We start from the raw sequence: 22,706 nt of genomic DNA on the forward strand, positions 1-22,706 counted from the left end.
AGAGCCAACATTTCTCCAACTCAGTCAGACCAAACAACTGACTCTCACAGTAAACACCCATGCACAGACAGGCAGGTTGTTTGTTCCTGGGCTGAAATAATAAATCACAGGCGGCAGGTTGGCCCAGAGGTCGAGAGGCTGTGTGTAGCTGGTAGGTCACTGGTTTGATCCTGCCGCGCTGAACACAATATGGACTTCCAAAGGTACCCTGACCAAAAGTGTTGGATGCCATAGCAACCTTAAGCTCTGAACCGTGAAATAGTATATAGCCATACAGTATAAAACTGATGTACATCAGCAAAAATCCAATTACCTTCTGAAAACTGACTGAAGAAACAGGTGCGAAAGTAAAACAGCAGCCCACACTTTCATTTGTCATCTGTTCATCTTTCCACATCTGTTTAAACATTTCTTAACACACCATGTATTAAGTATATTAAAGGTTATTTTTTTTAAAAATCAAGCCATGACCTACAGAGTACCTGAGAGGAAAAATGTGTAATTGCACAATGAGTATGAAACAGGCTGCATATACACAGAACAAGGACCTTTGGAGTGACTGCACAGGGAGTTTTTTTCCACCCCATCTAAGACATCCCACAACATCAGTATAGGATTACCCGCAAGCTCAGACTCTCTCTGTCACACTTTGTCCATGAAGTCTTTGATAAGCCCTTGTTTTTAGTTCTGGATAATTCACATATGGAAAGGTTTTATTGAGCATGGCATTGCATAAAACTGGATTTCCGAAAGACAAGGCAACCGGTAGGCATGGGTATCTAATCAAGACAGGGTCAGACCCAGCAGATGCTTTTTCTGCCTGAGCAGCAGAAGCTATTCTTTTCCTTCACTGAGCACACCCTGTGTGCCCACAGGAGTTTCATTTACAATTCAAATACATCCAATACTATAGGAGCTCCTGCTGGGATTGAAAATGCACTCAAATCAAAGTATCAAAGTGGTAAAACAGTGTAATACGGTGCTATCTTTATATAAGGAGAGCAGTGAGAGGTGTGTTCAAACACGAATCCCACGGTGGTGCTTGAAATATTCATTTTCATACCACACATTGTGATCCAGGTCGATTTTCCCAACTTTTACCTGATCTCCTCCTCACTCAAAGTGTGTTGCAACTTGAAAGCCTTGCTTGTGGTTGTGCTGGTAATGTCCTTCCAAATTTGCTTGTTTTCACAAGTGTTGTGCATGCCTGAACGTTCACCCACTGTGTTGTAACTATCTAACTGTCATGTCACCTTGTCTTACACTTAGGCCTACGTACTGGAATTTGGCAGTTTATCACTTAGAAATATTCAGGTGATGAATATACAATAGTTATAAGGCTGCAGTCCTGCATTGTCAAACTATAATATAATTCCTACAGACTACACTGTCTAGACTGTATTAAAATCACAGTCTGCGAGTGAAAGCAAATTAGAGTCTCCTACAGTTTATAACACCTCACATTAGTCATTTTAGTCTTAATCGGCCTATATTTTGAACAAATAAATTACAACCATGGTGCGTTCAGTGGCTCCAGACAGTTGGATAAGCAACAAAATGTCAACTCTGTATAAAACCGTCACAGGCCTATTTTGACAGCAAAAAATATTAGGGTGCCAAACTTTGAATGTCACATGCGCAGTTGATAGAGTAGTTACGGTACAAATTCCGCCACACTTTCGCCCCAAGGAATGATGCCTTCACTGACTGCAAGAACTGTTGTTTGTAGCGGTTAAGGTCACACGAACGGCACAGGAGAGAGATAGAGAGTTGATATTTTTTATAACAAAGACCACGTGTGCAGTGTGATCAATAGAGGATCAAATCTTTGCGTATTGCAGAACAGTTTCTACCACAACTTTCTGTTTTCATTCTTACGGTCTAACTTTTAATAACAGTCTAATTTATCCAGATGTTGTTTTTTTCATTTTGCAGTTCCACAACAAAGCTGCTTCTACTTGAAAAGTTAACTAAAGCTATTCTTTTTTAGGTTTACAAACTTTTGGAACTTTAAAGTATAAGTTTACGAGGCGCGCCTGAAGGCACCAAAAGTCTCGGTCAATTAGTAGAGTTTAGACAGTGAGGAGAGCTTGTAGTCTGTCTGTGAGCGCTCCACCAATGACCAGCTGAAAACGCCCCACTGCTCCGACTCAGATCTGCGGGGGTGGGGAGTACCCAAGTTTGGATTTGGACTTTGAAAACCATGGGATTCGAGCTGGACCGCTTCAAGGGGACCGTGGACCCGGATTTCAAATGCAACTTGTGCAATAAAGTCCTGGAGGACCCGCTGACGACTCCGTGCGGGCACGTCTTCTGCTCCGGCTGCGTGCTGCCCTGGGTCGTCCAGCAGAGCAGCTGCCCCGTCAAATGTCAGCGGATCTCCACCAAAGAGCTGAACCACGTCCTCCCTCTGAAAAACCTCATCCTGAAGCTGGAGATTAAATGTGACAACCACGCAAGGGGCTGCGATGCGGTGGTGAAGCTGCAGCATCTGGCCGAGCACGCAGAGATGTGCGACTACTCTCCGGCGAAGTGCAGGAATAAAGGATGCAACGAGGTGCTCAACCTGCGGGACATGGATGCTCACATGCGGGAGACGTGCGACTACAGGCCGGTGGGGATATGCGAGAGCGGCTGCGGATTGATGCTCACCCACAAAGAGCAGAAACTTAACAGCCACTGCTGCCTGAGAGCCCTGAAGGCGCACAACAGCGCGCTGCACTACAAAATCATCAGCCTGGATAGAGAGTTCAAGAAGCAGACTATTAAAGCCAACAAGCGGGAGAAGTCACTCCTGGCACAACTTTCCGCCGTGCACAGCGAGCTGCAGATGACAGCGCTGAAATATCAGAAGAAATTCACCGAGTACAGCGAGAGGATTGACTCCCTCACCAAAACCGTGGCTTTCTCCTGCAAGGTAAGCGACAAAGTTTCTGCTTGCAGGGAGCACAGGCAGCTTTTCTCCCTCTTATCCACACTTCTCTCTCCCTCTTGCTATTGCTGCTGTTGAAGGCAGTCCTGTAAGGCCTACTCTGTTAAAGTGCATCAAATAAGAGGAATACAGTAAAGCATGCCCCTACATCTCGAAATGTATGTTTTACAATGACTCCCAAAAGTTCATTCTGACACCGTGGACCTGGACAGCACAGTGGTCTCCTCATGTAGGAGTCAGCAGCACACATTGTGACCCATCTTTGGTGACATCCTGCTGTGCAAACCTTTAAGAGCCAACTTTATAGGCTTTAAAATATCTTTCTCAACATGTTTGCTTACATTGTGGGGCTTAGTATTTCAGTTTTATTTGGCCTCCACATTGTTTTGGGTTACTAGTTTTTTTTTTGTTTTTTTTTTTTTTACCTCATCGCAGATGAAAATGGAAGTCAAACTGTTTATGAGTATTTTTTTTTTTCTGACAATTCTCCTTCTTGGAAGCAACTTTTCAGGCGCCCTACGGTGCTCAGAGGTTTGTTTCTTCACTGACTGCTCTGAGACATGGATGTCAGCTGTGTCTCTGGCCAGCTGGCAGTCAATGGGGGAGGGCCAAATATTTACTGCAGTTCTGTACACAACAAGAGCCAGGTTCCAGTAATACATCCTGCTCCCAGAGAGCTTGTTTGAGGCTTTCTGTCATCGATGTTCACCCCTCCCCTCGAGACAGCCATAACAAATTAAAATCAGGGATCTAGTAGAGTTACTGGCACCAAAGTTGTGGTAGATATTGATTTTCAATAGGAACCTCAACGGCACTTGAAGGACTTTTGAGGGGCCAAAAGGCCTGAAAAAGACAATATTTTGGGGATGTGTCACATTTTGACGATGGGAAAGGTTTTTATTTATTCCCTTCTGTTTATAGGGTTCAAAGATGCAGCATTTGCTCTAAATCTCTGGTTAATAAAATGACTCAACCTCTGGGCTTAAATCAGGCCTCTATTTAGGAAAACGTTAAGGAACCTCTGGTGTGAGGATGTTTTATGGTGCCAATTTAAAAACCCAATGACCAAGTATCAATGTGCAGAAGTTTATTAGTCAGCTAATGACCTGAACAAGTGAATGGTGGTAGCACTGTGCTGCTGTGATCAGCTGAGGGGAGTGGTCAGATTGTAATCAGGCGCAGTTATAAAATCTGTCCAAGAACAAGAGGAGGAGCTTTTGATTCACGACAAAATTGCCCAGATTGGACGCACACTGCTGACCATGTTACATAATGAAATTTGGATGAATGGCAGCTTTTCTTGGATGCTGCTTTTATTTAATTGTACACCTCTTAACTCCCTGTTTTTGTCAGTGAAGTTTCTTTCTCATTTTCTCACACAAAGTTCTGCTTTGCCCGGCGGTTTCACGTGTTTGTTATGGGCTCTGTTCCCAGCAAAATGTGTTCCGGTAGACTGGTAAATTGCGCATCAAAAGCACCGATGCGGGGAAATGGTGAAATCGCTCATGCTGGTTTAAAGAAGCTCGCTGGGCCTGTAGCACAGCTGGTTATCATAGTTCATCTGGCAGTGGCATCTCAGTCCTACTGCTGAGATATATATACGTCCAGTGCATTATTCCCCAGTGAAACCCAATGTAAACTGAAAGATAAAAGTCCCCTCTGCGGGCAGGGCACACCTTGAACATACATGAAAGACATGGGCATTGTTCCAGAAATCATCCGCTCAGGAGAAAGAGCAGGTTGTGAGGATAAGAATCAACATTTCTTGGATGACGTCGTTAGCTGGAAAGCTTTTTTTTTTTTCTTCTTCTTCTAGAGAGGCTTTTTCACTGGGTCCAGTCAAGCAGTGAATGGGATTGTTGGTGGGGGAATCTCAAAGCACACATGGCAGTATGAAACAGAGCGTCACAAGTGAGATTAGCCGTGGGAGGCAGGCGACTTGCAGGCTGCCACAGAAACTCTCTCAGAGCTTGTAGCTGGGTGCCCTCAGGGGCTGTACGGCGTACTTATGGCGGCTACATGTGTTGGCTCCAAGGTTATGCCGTAGACTGCAACGTAGCTGGCGTGCACCTCCTCAAAAAACAGCTACGCGTCCAGGCTGTGGCATCGACAGAGATTCCACGTGGGTGCAGCAGCATCTGTGACTTGCTGCTTTGAGTTTTCCCGTACATGTTCCTGATGCTTGTTGAGAGCTAAGACAAAATATAGGAAGTTAAAGAGCAGGGTGACATTATACTGCAAAGCTTCTGTTCACCATGATCACAGCTCTGTATGAGTGACTGGACATAAACACAGTGATTACACAGTGGTAGTCAGCTATTCACTAACAAAACACAGCGGAATAACGTTATAAAGTTGCCCATAAATCTGTGTGTGCAGCTCAGTGTTGCTCTGTATCATCATGTAAATGAAAGAATAGAAACACAGCCACTCTCCAGAATATAAAACACAATAAAGCCCGATTATATGCAACACAGACATCTAGTGTTGTTGGAGGTTGCAGCACCTCCGTTCACCCCTTGAATCCGCCTTAACTTCCTTTTTTGATCGCAGTGATCAGTTGATCATCGATCAGTCGGATTCGATCAGTTTCAGGGCCTGTGAAACCTTTCCCACGGGGGATGTTCTGGCCTGTCATAGCAGGAAAAAGCGCAGGTTTTGACATTTATCATGGCTCCCTTTTGAAGCCATGCTAGTGAGCCAGCATTCGCAATACCATAGAGCTGGAACAACTAAATGAAGTGCATCCGTTACTAGCTGTGTTTCACATTACAAAATGTCCGTGGTGAGAAGGGTCTAATACAGATTTGTTATGACATTTTTGTTCCTCGAATCGCTGTCAGAGAGTGAATACAGACCCATCATTTCATGCAACGTCTGACGGGTAACCTACTTTAGGGTTTTCTTTTTTTTTTTTTTTTTTGAGTCTCTGTCACTCCTGAGCTTAGGCTTCCTTAGCCAGATGGAGGATTTTAGTGTCTTCTTATAATAACCAGGCTGCGACTGTGAGGGATGACCTGGCTTTGTGGAATAACTGACTGAAGTTTCCAATAATAGTCCCAACACATTTAAGCTTCTTCAGTGGACCAGGAAGAGCAATAAAACAAAGCAAAAACAAAGAGCTCAGATTTGGCCCGGGTTCACTTCGAGGCTGCTGGAATTGCTGTCACACTTTCCATTAAGCCTCAGAACTCTTGTTTTGAACCGAACTCCTCTTTAGGTGCCACGGATGACAGTGTTTGTGCTGCACTGATGTGATAAAGACCATCTATCAAAATCACAAGACATCAACCAGATTGAGCCTCCACTGAATTGGATCTGAGTAATCTGATTAGGCTAATTGTGCTCAAATTTTAAAGCATGAATCTATGAGATAATTTAACAGAATAATGTACCCAATTAATTATCTCTCACGCACGGGTGTCAATTGGATATGACAGAGATCGCAGTAATAAAAGCTGTCTAGAAGTCTCAGAAAGTAACCCTTCAGGAGAAAACAGAAACTGATTAGACTGCCACTTCCCTTGCGTACATGCTTCAGCTTCACTGAGTAATTATCCTCATTGTTCTGAAATCTACCTTATCCAGGCTGCCCGAGCTGAAACGCCTTAGATGACCAGGTCACTGAGTTTCTGCCTCTTGATCACAGGCCAGTAGTTCATGAATCAATATTTTCCTTTTTCGCCCTCCATTACAGTACCTACACTATAATTAGATCCTCTGTGTTAAGAGGCAGACGGAGGGGAAGGCAGTTTGATGGAGGACAGGCTCGGAAAGTGTGACTGGTGCCGAGGTGAAGGCTCACCCTGAGTGTGCCAAGTCCAACCAGTGAGCAGCAGACTAAAGTTTCACTGCAAGTTTGCTTTCTTTCCTCAGCTGCCCTCTTCTTCCTTTTCCTACTAAAGTTAATGTTAAACATTTGTTTACTTGACACAGACCCCATGTGTTCCCCCTCCCAACCAAATGATGTCTGCATGACCACGTTTTGCACTTGGTGGTGAGGACATTTTGTTTTTATCACCTAGGCATACGTAATGTTTTAGCAAATGCACAACCTCCTGAAGGGATTCACTTAATTTCTTAGGGATTAGAGCTTTTGCTAGAGTGTTCGCAGATGTGGAGAAAACTCTGCTTAATTACTGTGAGTTTGTTTTAATGGCTCACGCAGACGAAATGTGAAAACACCTTAAAAAATTCATCCAATTTGTTTTGAGGCTTCTGGCAGGTTCCGTATAACTCAAGTGGATTGAACAGCTTGTAATTTATTTCTTTATTTTTTATTTTTTTGTCAAATTCTCTGTCATATTCAACTCAATTTCCACGTAATGGCCATCTGTCTTCTTGTTGACAATAACGGCTGTGGTCGCTGTAATTCGGAAGCATGTGTTGCTGCTAATGCTGCTGTGACACGGTGAAGGAGCACACATTCCAGCGTGGCCTGACATGCACATGATGGTCTTTTTAGCCTATATGGAAGTCAGGACACTGTACATGCCAATAATATCTGCTTTATATTTAGTCCCACTATGCCGCAGCATACTGGAGTGGCAGCTGGAATTATGTTACCTCATAACTTCCCTCCAAGTCTGACATAGAAAACAGATTATGAGCTGACTCTGCGAGTTTCCCAGAGTTCTTCATGTCATATTGCTACTGAGTAAGAAGTCCACTGGTGTATTCATTTACATAGGACAACGGTTTGTGAGAGGGAAGGGCTGGTGACTCTTCTTTGAACTGGACACTTCTGGTCTAAGCCTCAGAGAAGGGTGAGGTTTAAGGCTGAACTGCTCGCTGAAAATATCCGATGGCATTTTTTTTGTTATTTCATTTACACTGTTGTAAATGACAGAATAAGTGAACTTTAGCAAGCTAACTTTAGCTGTTTACCAGCTCTCTGTTATTTACACCCAACAGCCAGCAAGCTAACGATAGCTGCTCTGTCATTTACATTAGACAGCGAGCAAGCTAACATGAGCCATATACTAGCTCTCTGTCATGCAGACTCAACAGCTAGCAAGCGAATGTTAGCCGTTAGCTACCGCTCTTGGTGAGTAATGTTATCTTTTGACTGAGCCATCTTGGTATGAGCATTGACAGACAGTCTCTTCTTTGGAAACTCGACAGAATTCATATGACGTAGCTACAGTTGAGTACAATTGGCCATCAACACCTGTCATTATAGTTGGTGAAAACTACAGCCACGTGTAAAGCTTTCATTTCCTCCAGCTTGTAAGACATTGTTAACTATGTGAGTTATATTCCAATATTCCACCTCTTTCAAATTGTGGTTTTGCTATAAAATTGATTAACTGTTCAGCCTTAGTGAATATGTGAATAAAGAGGTGTCATGAAGCCAATTTCTTTCAGTTACACTTTCACATCAGCCTGTAATATGTAGGGAGCGCTATCATTAACTTTCCCTCGCCCCTACTCTTTGCTCTATTTGTAATATTATGTATTTCACCTCCTCTATTATCTGCTAATAGGAAGATAACTTTTTCGTTTCTGTTCTTCCCCTTTAAGTACCCAGTTCCATCATTCTGTCGCTCACCTGGAGTTAATAATAGATTATTGTGAATAACCTCCTGCCATCTCTTTGTTCACATGTCTCTCCTCTGTCTGTCTGTAGGAAGGCGAGACTAAAAGCGTGACGGTTGTCCTTCTGCGTGAGGGCGGATCTCTGGGTTTTAACATCATAGGAGGAAGGCCATGCGCGGTAGGTTGAAAGCCGAGCGTCTTGGAGGTTTCATCTCCCCCGGTGATCAGCCAAGTGTCATATGGCAACCCAGGAATGAATAGCACATACTCGAAGCGCCACAAGCTTTCTCTGTACTGACTGACACAGCTTTAAGACAGTCATGCATGTGGATAGATGGACCGCATCTATCAAGTTTTATTGTGTTTATATATTGGTCTGGTTTAGCGGATTTGGCATCGCAGATTAAAAAAACTATAATTAGTTTTATGAGAGTTAAATCTGGGATTATGGTTTTGACCACAGTTGTTTTGTCTCTAATTGAGGGGATTTTGGTGGTGAGGTAAACACGGAGGAGAGGAAAGGGTCTTTTATCACGCCCTGAAACTTTCACAGCCACGATGTTGTCTGCCTCCAGGCTCTTAACTGAAAGTCATTAATGATGCCACTTGCTCTGCTGAGTGAAGGGTTGAAAATATCTCAACACTGGTTACAACTCTATCCTCCATACATGGATCTTCTGTCTGCAGGTCCTATTGAAATGTGTCCCCCATATCAGTTTCACCAGGACTGTACTCAACTGTTACAGGACTGTTTTTCCACAGCCGCAGTGACGCACTTTTCTGTAACGATACAGATTATCACAGTAAAACTTTTTATGGTGGGAAAATATAAAAAGGTTTTTTTTTTTTTTTTTTTTTTTTTTTACCGGACTCCGTGGTCTTGTAGATTTGCAATCTTTCTCACTGTTGTGACAGAACCCATGTATCAAACCCAACCAGAAGAGAGCAGAGGTAATACTTGGCTTTTGCTTTTCCTGCTAGCCTCTAATCAACAGTCTGTGTAAGAAGACATTCATTAAAATGGAAATAGCTAATATCCCTTTAGCCTTTGACACAAGTGTTTCATGTGGCTGTTATTTTGGCATGGCTTGGAAAGACCAATCAGCTGCCAGGTTTTGTGGTCTCTAGAAGGGCTAGTTAGTCCACAGCTCTCAAGATAGGAGTAATTGTAAGGCATAGTAGTAAGCCTGTTGAAGCATTGCTACAAAGTCACTGTACATGATGTCCCTGAAAGAGGAAGCAGACCAGAAATTATTAAGTAGAGTTAGCACTGTTACTGATGTGTTTCTAAGTATACCGTTAAACTGCAGTTGTTCTGTTCTGTTCCACTTGGGCACGGTGATAAGATATGGGGTTTTTTTGAGTGAACTGACCCTTTAATTCGGGAGACTCATATCATGAATTTGGTTGGTGTGTGCAACCCACGTGAATGTCTGCACAAAGTTTCAGTGTCTTTACAGTTATTCAATGTTCCTGACACTTCTTCTGTTTAGATGTCAGCACTAACTAACTTACCAAGGTTTCATATTGGGCAGCAAGATATGCAAAAAAAATCATATTGCAATTATTGCAAAATGTGAGTCACCATTTCAGTTGTTGATGATCGTTTTTGCATTTCATTTTCACTGAAAAACATTCAACAATGATGATGGGATTTTTAAATTTTTTTTGGAGGGGCTTGCACCAAACAAACACGTTCCCTTCTGTCTGGAGAATATGATTTGTAGGCCAGGACATCTCTGTTGCACATTGTTGTGACACATTTTATCCTTATCAGATATTACACTTGGTCATATTGCGATTTCTTTCATATTTCAAGTAATTGTGCAGCCCTAGTTTCAAAGATCAAAAAGTTTGCACACCACCACTCCACTTATTATTTCCCAGATAATAACTGCTATTTATTCCACAGGACGATAATGACAGCACTTCAAATGAAGGGATCTTTGTATCCAAGATTGTCGAGAATGGTCCAGCGGACAAGGAGGAAGGCCTTCAAATCCACGACAGAATAATAGAGGTATGTGGCTCATGCTGCAGTGTTTCCTGGAGGAGGAAAAGACAGAAGTTGATGTACTGTAGATGGATTATGTGACAGCTGCTTTCTGCTCTGTAAAGATGACGATAGCAAGGAAGCACGAGAGCATCACTCAATATTTCTGTTTCAGTGACCTCTGAAAATTAAACTCCATCTGAAAGCAGCAAATGTGACACGTCAAATGAGCAATTTACATTTTGGGGCTTTTGTTTCAGCTCAAGAAAGTAAATCCTTCAGCTAGACTGCTAGAGTTTCAACATATACTTCTTCCATTCAACACTCAGGCGAAGGCTTTGTTAAGTGGGGCATCACTGCAGATAGCGCAGAGATAAACCTGAGGCGAGGATGTCTGTCTTTGGCTTTTCTGAGTGAGAAACAGCCCTGTGTCCGCCTCCTAGTTGACAAATCCCTAACGACAGAGCTGCCGCGTAGCATCCTTCCTCTTGCCTTTAAACAGAATCATGTGTGGAAAGGCCAGCTCACCCTGAGGTCAACTTGAGGGATGCGTTGAAAAACTCAGCATTACAAAGGTTGCTTTGATAGAACAGTTGTCAGCCAGAATCTTACACAATGGCTGCACTGAATGGAGAGGTTTATGTGGATTACAAGTGTGTATTACTGCGTGCCACAGGATGACAAATATGGTTTGTCGCAGGCTTTATTGTCAGACCTCAGTGAAATCGCTCCGGAACATTTTGACCAGCGCATTGCACACAGAGATGTTTGTGGAAAGTGTTTACAAGAAAAGAAGACTCCCACATCTGGACTCCGTTGATCACTCTATCCTGTCATTCATGCAGTCCGACGCTAACTACTTAGAAAAATGCCACAAGTCCTCTGGCACAAGCCTCACCCTGTGGTTCCACATAATGTGGTTGTAAAAATGGCAACACCATAACTAAGAAGTGACATGTTAGTCCTCGTTTATAATCTCCTCCAGTAACACAATCAAGCGTCTCAAAGCTCCCGGCTACTTGAGATTTGTCATGAGCTCCCTGGACAAAGGACAAGTTGAGCCAGCAGTTTACTTGGATCCTGGAGACTTTAGGCCCGAAAAGAGAGCGCAAAGTGGGCCACTAGCTGATGAGTGAAGAGAGATTAGCTCATATGTCACATGGACGTGCACGAGTGGAAGTGCGTCTCATCTGCAGTGTCTGTTTGCATGAGCTTGTGTGCATGTGTGAGGGCAAGAAGGTTGGGGAGTCATGTGTATGGGCCAGATGTTGCTGTATTTGGTTACTTGAGAAGATATCTGGTTGTAGGATTTAGTGTTGAGATTCATTACCTTAAAAAAAAAAGAGTAAACTATTTCGCTTTAGGATAACTCTGCATTTGTGTTTGTCTCGTTTTTGAGCTATTGTGAACAAAGTCACGAAATCTCCCCAACAAGGAGACGACATGAGCAGAGAGGATGTGAAGAGCCTGAGGAGGTAGCAAAGTACCCTATTAAGTGACCTTTTCTTTTGAAGAGATGAGGGATCACTGGACAAAAACCAACAAAATAAATCATTCAGCCATTGAAATAGAAATGTATAGACAGTTCAGAGTTGCTGTTCCACATTGGTGCTTTTCATCGGACGAGAAACATGATAGTTGGGGTGGTTCATATTTCGAAGACTCCTGCTTTGTTAGCTGGTTCAAGCATAAGAAAAACTTCCATGTCATGGTTTTGTCAGACCACAATATGAAATGCAACATCATAACATGTTTGCAGCCGAGTGGGTTGCATCTTTAACCTCAGGTGATTGGATTTGTGAACTCTGTGGTTTACAGCGGTGAATCAAAGGAATTTAATCCCAAGCACCTAAAGGCAGTTTCATCGTAATGTTTTGAACTGAAACCAGCAGTTTGTAACCTATTTAACATCCTGTGTGGAAAGTAATTTAAAAAAAAAAAAAAAAGGCTGAAGCCTTCAAATCTGGTTTCTCATCACATCTCTCAGGAAGTGTTTTTTTGTCTCAAGCAAATAACTTTATAACCTCAGTGACTGTTGAAAATTATATCTATAGAAATTGTTCTAGTATGTGGTTGATGATATTTGAAGGGAAGATATTATCAAAGTATACTACATGTACCATAGTTGAATAAATTGATTGATCCTTTTAAAATGACTGCTACAAGAATAACAGGATGTGTGGTTTTCTGTTGTGATTCTTTGTGATGCAGCTGACAGTTACTTTCATTATCAGTCAATATGTTGATTATTTATCTGATCTGAAAAGTGTCTAACAGATTTGATCACACACACACACACACACACACACACACACACATATATATATATATATATATATATATATATATATATATATTTATTTATTTATTTATTTATTTATTTATTATTTTTTTGGGGGACAGTTGGTTATGCAGTTTGTATTGAAAATGTGTTAGCAAATAGTTGCTTGTTTACACATCCAGCAGACATAAAGCAACATTTGCAAGACCCAAAGAATGTAACTCCAACATTCACTCTCCTTTTAGCTCTGTTTTGGTTTATACCACCTATCTTAATCTGCTGAATCCTCCACTATGTTCGTTAGTTGCCATCTTTGTCTACCACTTGGTGCTCAGTATGTGCAGTACCTACAGTGGGTTTATCAAGTGGTTTTTCAGTGAAAATAACGTTGCTGGCTGGATCATCACACATTTGATGCATTGTTCATAGAAAAAATATTGACGAGTGCAGCTTTAAAAGTAAAATTCATGACAGTTGAATGGAAAATGTTTGCCTTTTTCACGAACACACGAAATGTGGCTTACAAGCCTACAAAGGTGATAATTCTAACAGCCATTCACAAGGCATAGCATAGCGCTGCTATGCGGATCAACCGCTCTATAAAAGGACAATCATATTACATGGAGCAGTGAAAAGCACGTTCACCTGAGGAGGCAGAAAACCACAGCGCTGTCAACAGCCACAGAGCTGTTTTCTCTTCCTGTAGTAGAGGTGTTAGTTCCAGTAAGTCTATATGGATGTAACATGTACATGATGATCCACAGCTCGTCCCTCTACAACAGGCTCTTAGCGGGGGAGTGTGATAGCAGATGGCTGTCCTCTAACTGAGCTACAGGCTGGTATGATTCAGCACATGAATGCCTCCTTGTTCAGCCAGACATTTTCCTCATAAAAAAACCTCGAGCTGTGTTTGCTTTTTCTCTGCAAGCTGAAAAATCTTAGCACTGTGGTCAGGATCTGCCCGTGTTTGCCGCCAGGATTTGATAAATAAGTTCTGATTCAGTTTAACAGTGGGATCGGTCTGGTATGTAGGGCTTAGCTCAATAGCCACGGCTTATTCTCTAATCACATCTTCAGATAACTGATTGATTGTGTACTTACATGTTATTTAGACAATGTTAACATATTTACCATGTAACTGTAATCCCAGCATTTTGTCTTCTGTGCTTGGGAATCCAGCAAGGGTTTGTTGCTGTGTATTTTCCCATAAAAAAAAAAACTTTCTTCAAGCCTCTTTGCTTGTGCAATATGACTAAGCCAATGTCACAATCCCAGAATGACCGTGCCTGAGCTCTCAGGGTGAAGGGGATGTTCTGTGTGGGCTTCTGAGTGTGAAAATAGGAAGAGAATGGAGACGCCCGGGCTGCCGTTGTAAATGTCGCCTTGTAAATCCTCAGCAAACATTCTTGGGTCACAGAGGGTGAACAGCAACAACTACTTTAAAATAAACTGACATTGGGAGATGCCAGTTCTAATGTGGAGGATGGGGTTTGCATTTGTGTTTTTTTTTTTTTTTATGGGTGGACAGGGGCTAGCCAGCAGGAATGTGTCCCAGCTAAGGCAATGTTTATACAAATATATAAACTGACTGTCATTGGAATTGGAAAGTGGAGATTGGAAGGCTAAAATTCAACAGAACAGTGTTTTTATTCAGTGTCAACTACTCCAATGTGATGGGGTGCCAGACCAAAAATAGAAGGCCTGTTTGTGCCGGCACAGATGATGCAAGTTGGATTAGCTGGCAGTTACCTCTGCTCATTTAACCTCTTTGAGATGCATAATGCATTTTTTTTGCATGATTAGCTTGAGGAAGAACAGGAGGAATGTGGTGGAAAAATGCCAGAGGTCACAATCAGACGTGTCTGAAATGTAAAATAGGCTGCTCTAAATACAGCTGCTTTATTGGCAGCGAGGATATAAAATTGAACACTAGTCCTGAGATCAGCTTTATTATGTTTGACACAACTTGTTCCCATGATCATATAGCTACAGCTTATACTAATTATCAAATAATCAATGGCCTTGTGGCTAAAGTGAACAGCCTTGTATATGTTTAAAATTTAAGGAAAAAGTGCTTTGTGTCATTAGTAATGCAAAATAATGCATTTTATCTGAAAGTGCCAAAGGTAATTACACATCAGTATTTAAAATATGTAACTGTGACGCTCTTTAAAGCAGCACATTTTCAGTTTCTTGCTTGTCACTGGCTGTGTGAGTTGCGAGGTTACCCACAGTGAGCCACTAAACACCTCGAACCTCTCTGCAGTTACTGAAGTATCAAGTCGCCAGGCCAGAGACGGCTTAAAGCCCAGCCAGACAGCACTTAGCTGACTGACAGAAACGTGAAGTGAGCCCCTGTCAGGGGCGGGTCTGGGGCATGCATGTCAGTGAGCCTTTATTCCTCTTTGGTGTCAGGTCCTCTATCCACAGCAAGAAGGAGTGATATCTGTGAGGAGTTTTGTGAGAAATTGGAAGCAAAACGCTGCCTTTTGTTGCAAATTAACTGCATCGCTTTTTCCTTTCAGACATTCCAGATATTATCCTGAGGCGTTGTTTCTGACCTGGAGGGCTATGAGGACCAGGCATAGAAGTTATTTCCCTAAGGGGGATCACATGTTGTTTGGCATTCTGGGGCAAGAAGCAGGCCTTTGTCAGGCCCCTTATTAGATTTTGGCCCTTGTGCAGGCAATGTGTTTATTCCCCAGATGGGCAAGCAGAATGTGGCCCCGCTCTGTTGCTCCTGTATGGCCCTAGACGGGATGAATCCACCCCAGGCTAAGCAGGCCAATCCTAGCAGTGAGCCACATTCCTGTGCCCCGTGGTCCAGCTGAGGCAGGAGCAGGACATTAAAACAAATCTAACTTTAAAGAGTCCATAATCAGCTTCTGGTGGTAGCCGCTGCCCTTTGCAGAGCTGGTTTTAAGAAGTGAGGACAAGCACATCTTTGTTTTCCCCTGCTCCATATGAAGGGAGCGGAAAAAAAGATTTTTAAGATGTGGAGTCGTCTCAGTCTAGAGATGGTGTGAGGTGAGCTTATGCCTTGCTCTAGCCAGAAGGCTGCTTTTGTCTCTGTCCCTCACCGCACACAGAATATTGTATTTTCCACTCGGTTTAAACAGCTTGCGTCCTCAAAGGCGAGCCGGCACTTGATGATTTCTGTGGAGACGTATAGTCTGGGCCTACTGTAAATGTGTTTGCTCTGCTCCAACACAGTCTCAGCCTGCTCCTTGTTCAATGGAGCTAGTGGGTTAATTTATGGCTCCTAAAAGTTTTAACGGGGTCAGAAATAGACAGGTGTAATTAAGGCTAATTTTCCTGCCAATCAATCACTGGCCTTGTGTAAATGGATCAGCAACAATCGGCTCAGATTGCTCTGCCAGCTGCTTCTCATGTCAGCCCCTGACCCCCAAGCAGAGACTGCCCACCAACTCCTAATTAACTACCCTCAATTAAACCCTAATAGGCTGATTAACAGACCCTTAGTTGTGCTGTAATGGCCCGTCGTTTCCTCCCAGTGCTCCTCTGAAATGCATCCTGACTGCAGCATGTTAATCACCGCCCACTCGATCTCTGCCTCTCTGCCCCTACCAGTGTCTGTCTCCCTCTCTCCCCCTCCCGCTGTCTCGCAGGGCACAGACTCGGCTCGGCAGACTTGAATTCTTGAGACAAAATGTTTGGTGCCATTTTGAGACAAATAGATTGAAACACAGATAGACACAGTGAAACAAAAAGTGTATGAAAGCATGATCAATTTAATATTTACATAACGCTTTCCAACAACATTACGATATGATTGGAATTTGAACAAAACTGTCAGGACAAAGAGAAAATTTGCCTCATTATACACAGTCAAAAAGAAATCTCACATCAATTCGGCTTTCCTGTTCGATGACCATTTTTTTCACATCAGAAATCCCATGATCCCATAGTAGCTGAGCCTCTAAAGATCCTTCTTGACCTTGGAAGCAGCATTTGACTCAACAATCTTACCTCCACGTCCATTTAGTAGCAGCTTTCTCCAGCTTTCAGTCCTGTCACATGGTCTTTTTCCCCAGAACAGCTGCGATTGTTTTGTCCATTACAGAGCTGTTTGGTTCCCATGTGAATTTGAGTGTGGAATAATGTAGTATTTGTGATTTGTATTTGTCTCTACATGTATTTTTTAAGAAAAATATTGGGGCTGCAGTGATTAGTCGACTGACAAAAATGTAATCTGAAACCAGTGTGATAACTGATAAATTATTTTAGACTCTTTCCATCAACATCTGCCAACTCCAGCTTCTAAAATGTGAGCATTTGATGCTCTTTTTGTTACATATAAAAGTAAACTGAATTTTTTTTTTTTTAATTTTGGACATTACAAAACGACTAGTCGATTAATTAACAGTGAAAATAATCACTACTTTTAGCCCTAAAACATATATGAAATACATCTCTAAAATATCTTTCTGCGAAATGACAGCAAAACTTCTCTACCACAGTTCATATACAGTATGTGTGTCTGTACTGCAGTCTTGTCTTATCCCAGTCATCTCATAACCACAGCTTCTGAACGGTTTCTGTAACTGCACCAAAAATAGCAAAACATGTCAATGTAGCTTTCTCAGTATTTGAGAAGATCACAGCATGAATCTCACAAGGGAACAAAATGGAAATGGGAAACAGTGGCACAGTCCTAAACCCGTCAGCTTAATGAAAGTGTTGACAGTTTTTGCCAGATTTATCCTCCATTGTGTCAACCACAGTTTAAGACTCTTGTGTTACTACATTTAAAAAGTTGTAAATCTTTCTCTTTGGTTTCTGTTGTAGATGAGTCAGAAAAGCTTGAAGACTTGTCTGTCTGAGTTTCAGGGACACTCAGTAGAAACGACTCCGGACAGTAAAATATTTTATTGTAGTGGTCTGATCAAATAAACAGTACTTAACCTCAGGCCTGTATAGAGTTGATAGATAGGGGCATTATAGCAAACATAAAAACTAAACAGGGACTGGTGATGGAGGGATTGTTTCACACAGAGAAATCAATTAGGTGGAGAAACAGGCTGCCAAGCCTCAGTGGTCGATGTAAGAATAAATCACAAGATGTTGACAAGCATGCAGCTCTGTTTGTAGAGTTTTTATTGCTACGTTTTAGAGGAAACTTGTTTTGTATATAGTTTCACTTGAACAAGGCGTACCGTTGAATCTCCAATGACACAACAACTGGATTCTCGTGAGTCTGTTTTATGACCAGTGCCAAAGCTGTGATGAGACTCGGAGGGACTTTCCTGTTTTATTACACAGATTCCGTCTCTGACTCTGCCAATAACCATTTCTATGAAAACGGCTACAGACCTGACAGTGATTTAAACATGGTTTATGTGGCACTGTATGATCCAGCATTGGTCCTTCAGCAGATTATAGGCTATAGATTTCGCTCATTAATCAAAATGCCATAGTTTGCTTGTCTCCCTCTCATATGGAACCATTCCAGTTGTTGTTCCATGAGATGATGAAGTGGACTTCAATTCTTTTCCCGCTGCTCCGTGTGACTTAAATCTGAACTTGTGGTTAATCATGTACAATGGGTTCAACCCTTTTTTTCTTTTTGTTGTAACATCACCAGTTAAGAAAAGTTCATGGAATTTTTCATGAAGTCCATGACATTTTTCTGGGTCTTTTTTTAAAGGTCCTATATTGTATAAAGTGAGATTTTCATGTCTTTTTTTATCATAAAGCAGGTGTAGGTGATATGTTAATACTGTGAAGGTGCTCAGTCCACAGAGAAATGCACACAGCCTGTATTCAGAAACTGAGCCTTAAAACGAAGCGTCAGGACTTCTGTAACTTTGTGATGTCACAACAAAGCAGTCACCGCCGTCAGCTATGCCTGAAGCCTTGCCTATCCGGACCCACATTTAGTTTCTCTGAGTGTAGAAATCTGCTATATGTTTTTTAGATCGCTCAAAAAACAGTCAGAAAACAGTTGTTGCTAGAGCTCCAGAGAGAAGCCTGAGAGAGGAGATATGAAACTACACTGAGTTGGTTTTTCGCTCTTAAAACCACAAACAGAGAGATCTTATATCTTATCCTGTGTTTAAATAACACACAGGAAAAGAGTAAAATATGGGACCTTCAGTGGTTCTCTAACTCTGTCTGTCTTTAGGCTCTCAACATTTTCCATAATGAAGAATCTAAACTTCTAAGCTCATTAAACTTAATGGATCCTTACAACTTCAAAAAAGTGCAAGTCTAGCCATCAACAAGGGCGGCAGAGTAATAAACAGGAGTCCAGGGTCAGAGCTAATGATTTTAGCATTAATGCTGCCTGTTTGCTTGCATTAAGCTACTTTACATTCTCAGTGAGTTGGGGGGACGTGCCTCAGGTTGCTGCCCTCGCTGTAGAGCAGGCAGTGATGGTGCGTGATGAATGCGGTGCGGTGAGTTATGCGGCGCACTCTGCAGTCTAGTGCACTCAATCTCAACCTAATGCGAATGAATCCGACCAGCACGGTGTGTCTGGCTCACGAAACTCACATCAACTGCCAGGCTTGATATTTCAGAATGAATTTGAATGGAGATAGAGCCATTTTTCGCCTATTTGTTACGGCAAAAGATTCCAGAAACATATGTGAATGGACTGTTTACGTGGAATATGTGTAGCTACCAATGAGAATCACTTAACTTATACTGTTATACATCCATCCAGTCTCCTGTTTAGTGCATTTTATGTTTGTTCATTTAATCTTTATAATGACTTAAAGCTACTGTCATTCTTATATGTGTTTAATGAATCACAGTCCATCAAAATCCAGTGTTTCCCCACACGTCTTCGCTGTATTGACTGGTCATGGTTTTTAATGTTCCAAACTACATTGAACATTTGCTTGAATTTAACTAAATTCTTTAAAACACACACACACACACACACACACACACAGAGAGAGAGAGAGAAATTACTCAGCCACTTCCAAATTCACCACACTGCATGTTTTCTTTTCCTGCGTAATAAGAAAAATAACACGACTTTTCTAAAGCGTATCGCTCCCTCACATCTAAAGTGCCTAACTGACCTTCAGAACGAGTGTGAAACTGTTCTGAAGCAAGCCTAATCAGGCTCTACACACTGCAGCACTGAGGCCATGGCTAACGCTGCTGCCAGCAGATGTTAGGTTTCATTTTGTAAAGCTCCATTAGGACCTAACAGATGCAAAACACACAGGGTTGACATCACCGTACATAATTGTCCCTCCTGTACATGACAGATGTTCGGTAATATCTGAGCTAATTGGGCCACATGAACACACATTTTCTTGAGAGAGCTATTGCACATGTGTCTTAACTTGACTTGTACAGTATTTACATATGGTAACCCTGAAGTGTCAAATTGATCAGAACACCTGCTGTTTCCGCTTTAACATGTCGATCATCCTCTGTCTGTGCAGTGAACAGTGTCAGCTGCCAGTTGTTGTGGTACAACAGGCCTGTGGTTGGCTGGCAGCGAGGGGCCGCAGCAGAGAAGTGGAAGCCTGGTGTCCATTATCAAGATGCTTTCTTCTCTTTGCTGACTAGGCCTGAAGACACAACCCTCTGTAAGGTCGCCAGTGCATTCCCTCAGCCTCTCTTGAGAAGGTCTAGAGCTCCCCTTCCATTCAACCAGCCAGGCTCGAGGAGCTGGTGGCTGCTGCGCTGCCTTTTCTCATGCAAATGTGTGCAAATAGAAAACATTGTTCATAAGCGTGGTTCTCCCATCTTGTTACGCCGCTTTGCGCTGGCCTTTTCTCTTATTCCCCTGAGAGAGATGTTCCCTTTCAAGTGTTACCTCTCTGTCTCATTCAAGACTTCCTCTTCCCTTTCTGACAAACAGCCTGGAGGAATGGCTCGGAGCTGGCTCATTGAGCAAGCTTTTCAGGGACAGGGAGGAAAAAGAGAGAGAGAGAGAGAGAGAGAGAGAGAGAGAGAGAGATGTTCTGCAGGCGCCTCCCACAGACATCCCCCCACTCATGTGTTTCTTTTTTCTGTATCCTCAGAGGATGAGTTATTCTATAGTGGGAAGTAAAGTGTTCTCTCTCCTCATACTCCCCTTTCTTTGAGAATATACAGGTGCTTTGCCTGGAAGTGCACACTTCTCTGTTTCCTAATTCCACCTGTATATATGCAGTGATATATGCCATACGCTCTGTATCACTGAGTAACCAGAAAAAGAAATCATCGCTTTTCCCATCGCTGAATATTTCTGGATATAACTTGAAAGATGCTGCTCTAATTTTGAATGACGCTATTCAGAGCCCACCTGTGAATATGTATTCAGTGAAGAAGCTGAACATGTTGCTGTATTTCAGCATGAGCTCGCACTTCTCTTATGCTCTTTTATTAAAAACATGTGTGCAACAACTTGTCTCTCCTACTCACACTGATCCACTGTGCATTTTGTCCTCCCCCGTTTAAATGGTACACCTTGTACCTGGGGTTGAACAGGTTGTGTCCACAAATTCCTGTAGATTAGGACATACAATAGTGCTTAGGCAGAGAAAATAACCTGCAGGCTCGGGAGAAGCACAGGACCACCGGCTGAGATCACAGAGCCTCGTGCCAAGGTCAACGCCAAGGTGTCAATTAAGATACCTTTACTCCCTGCTAACAGAGGGCTGCTTTGATTAGAACCTCAGCATAAATATGTAGCATTTAATCAGAGAGGTATGCCAGCGGACGCACAGTGGCAGCCATTTTGTCTGCATCTTGGAGTGAGATCCAAGCAGATTTTTTTTTCCCCCTCTTCATCCCTCCGTATTCCAGCCGAACACTCGGCCAAATGCATGATTGATATGTGCAGGTGGTAAAGGATATCCCCCTGTGTAAGAGTTCCCAGCTAAGTTGAAAGAGAATATTTTCCCTCCTTGCCATCTTATGAAAACAGTAGTCTCAAAGCAAGACAGTGGGAGCAGGCCAGGAGAAGAAAAAGGAGTGTAATTCAACGTCTAATGTCTCTAACGTCATGCCTATCCTGGCTGGACAAAAGGTCTTTGTAAGCCCATTGTCGGCTCGTTTTTTTTTTTTTTTTTTTAAACGCTCATAACACCATAAGCCCAGCTGCCTTGGGCTTACTTTTAAATACAGGGAAATTAAGCCTTTTGTCACTACAGTTTCCACACTCCCTTCTTCTGTGACAGTTTGCCTTGAAAGTAGATGGAAGGAGGCTGCGAGTGCCGAGAGAGGACGGAAAAGTGTTGCGGGGGTAAGGCAGGGAGCCTTTTCTTCTGCAGCGTGCTGAGGTGTTCCGGTTTATGTGCGCATCACTAAGTCCACATAAGCTAAGAGGAAACTCTGGAATAGCTCTGGGATGCAATCATATACCTGGCACAAAGATGAGGTTTTAAGCTCCAGGTGTGGTCCAGAGAGAGAGGGACTTGCTTTTGCTTGTGTCAGTTTCTTCAGATTAATTGATGTCATTTTATTTTTTTGCAGAGAGGGCCTTCTCTGTTTCTTTGTCTGTGGGGTTCAGGGTTAGCCCACCTGAAACCCTCCCTCGAATTCTTGACTTCTGCTCTGTCTAGCTTTACCAAGCACAAGGTCACCACCATCTCTCAGACACGACCTAGATTCACACCAGATATCTATTTCTCTTTTGTTTTCATATCATATGGCATCATCTAGCCTTATTCTGCCAGGACACGCACTCTCGGCGATAACAGAACAAAAAACAACATGGAAAATATGATGAGCGCTCAGGAATCCAGCCACCTGAAGCACAACTGATGTAGATAAAGGAAAATTGGGTCATAAAAGGGAAAACGAGATCGCTGTGTTTGGCTTTGAAATCCATTCAGTTTGACATCATCCTTCAATTAATATCCCCTAAAATTCTTTTTCTTTTCCATAAATACTGAGAGTCAGAATGTGAATATCATTATTTTTCTTTTGCCATCATCAAAGAAGACCTGTAGTCTTTCTCCTCGAGAGAGCGAGCTTGTCAAAGAACAAGG

The 22,706-nt window shown here is 42.5% G+C and overlaps 1 protein-coding gene across 2 annotated transcripts in view; it reads left to right on the top strand.

The window, feature by feature from the left end:
• The first annotated feature begins 2,083 nt into the window (after positions 1 to 2,083).
• The window catches only part of pdzrn3b (PDZ domain containing RING finger 3b), a 95,244-nt gene continuing 74,621 nt past the window's right edge, over positions 2,084 to 22,706 (top strand). Inside the window, exons 1-3 of one of the 2 annotated variants that reach the window (XM_071493647.1) lie at positions 2,084 to 2,917; positions 8,562 to 8,648; positions 10,383 to 10,490. In XM_071493647.1, the coding sequence (XP_071349748.1) occupies positions 2,204 to 2,917; positions 8,562 to 8,648; positions 10,383 to 10,490 (909 nt within the window). In that variant the 5' untranslated portion in view covers positions 2,084 to 2,203. The remainder of the gene's footprint in view (positions 2,918 to 8,561; positions 8,649 to 10,382; positions 10,491 to 22,706) is intronic. The other variant, XM_071493649.1, reaches the window with a different exon arrangement.

The sequence above is a fragment of the Trachinotus anak genome, unplaced genomic scaffold (genome assembly GCF_046630095.1).
Source record: "Trachinotus anak isolate AG129_WGS33_773 ecotype Australia unplaced genomic scaffold, CSIRO_AGI_Tana_v1 ptg000013l, whole genome shotgun sequence".
In the NCBI taxonomy this organism is placed as follows: domain Eukaryota; kingdom Metazoa; phylum Chordata; class Actinopteri; order Carangiformes; family Carangidae; genus Trachinotus; species Trachinotus anak.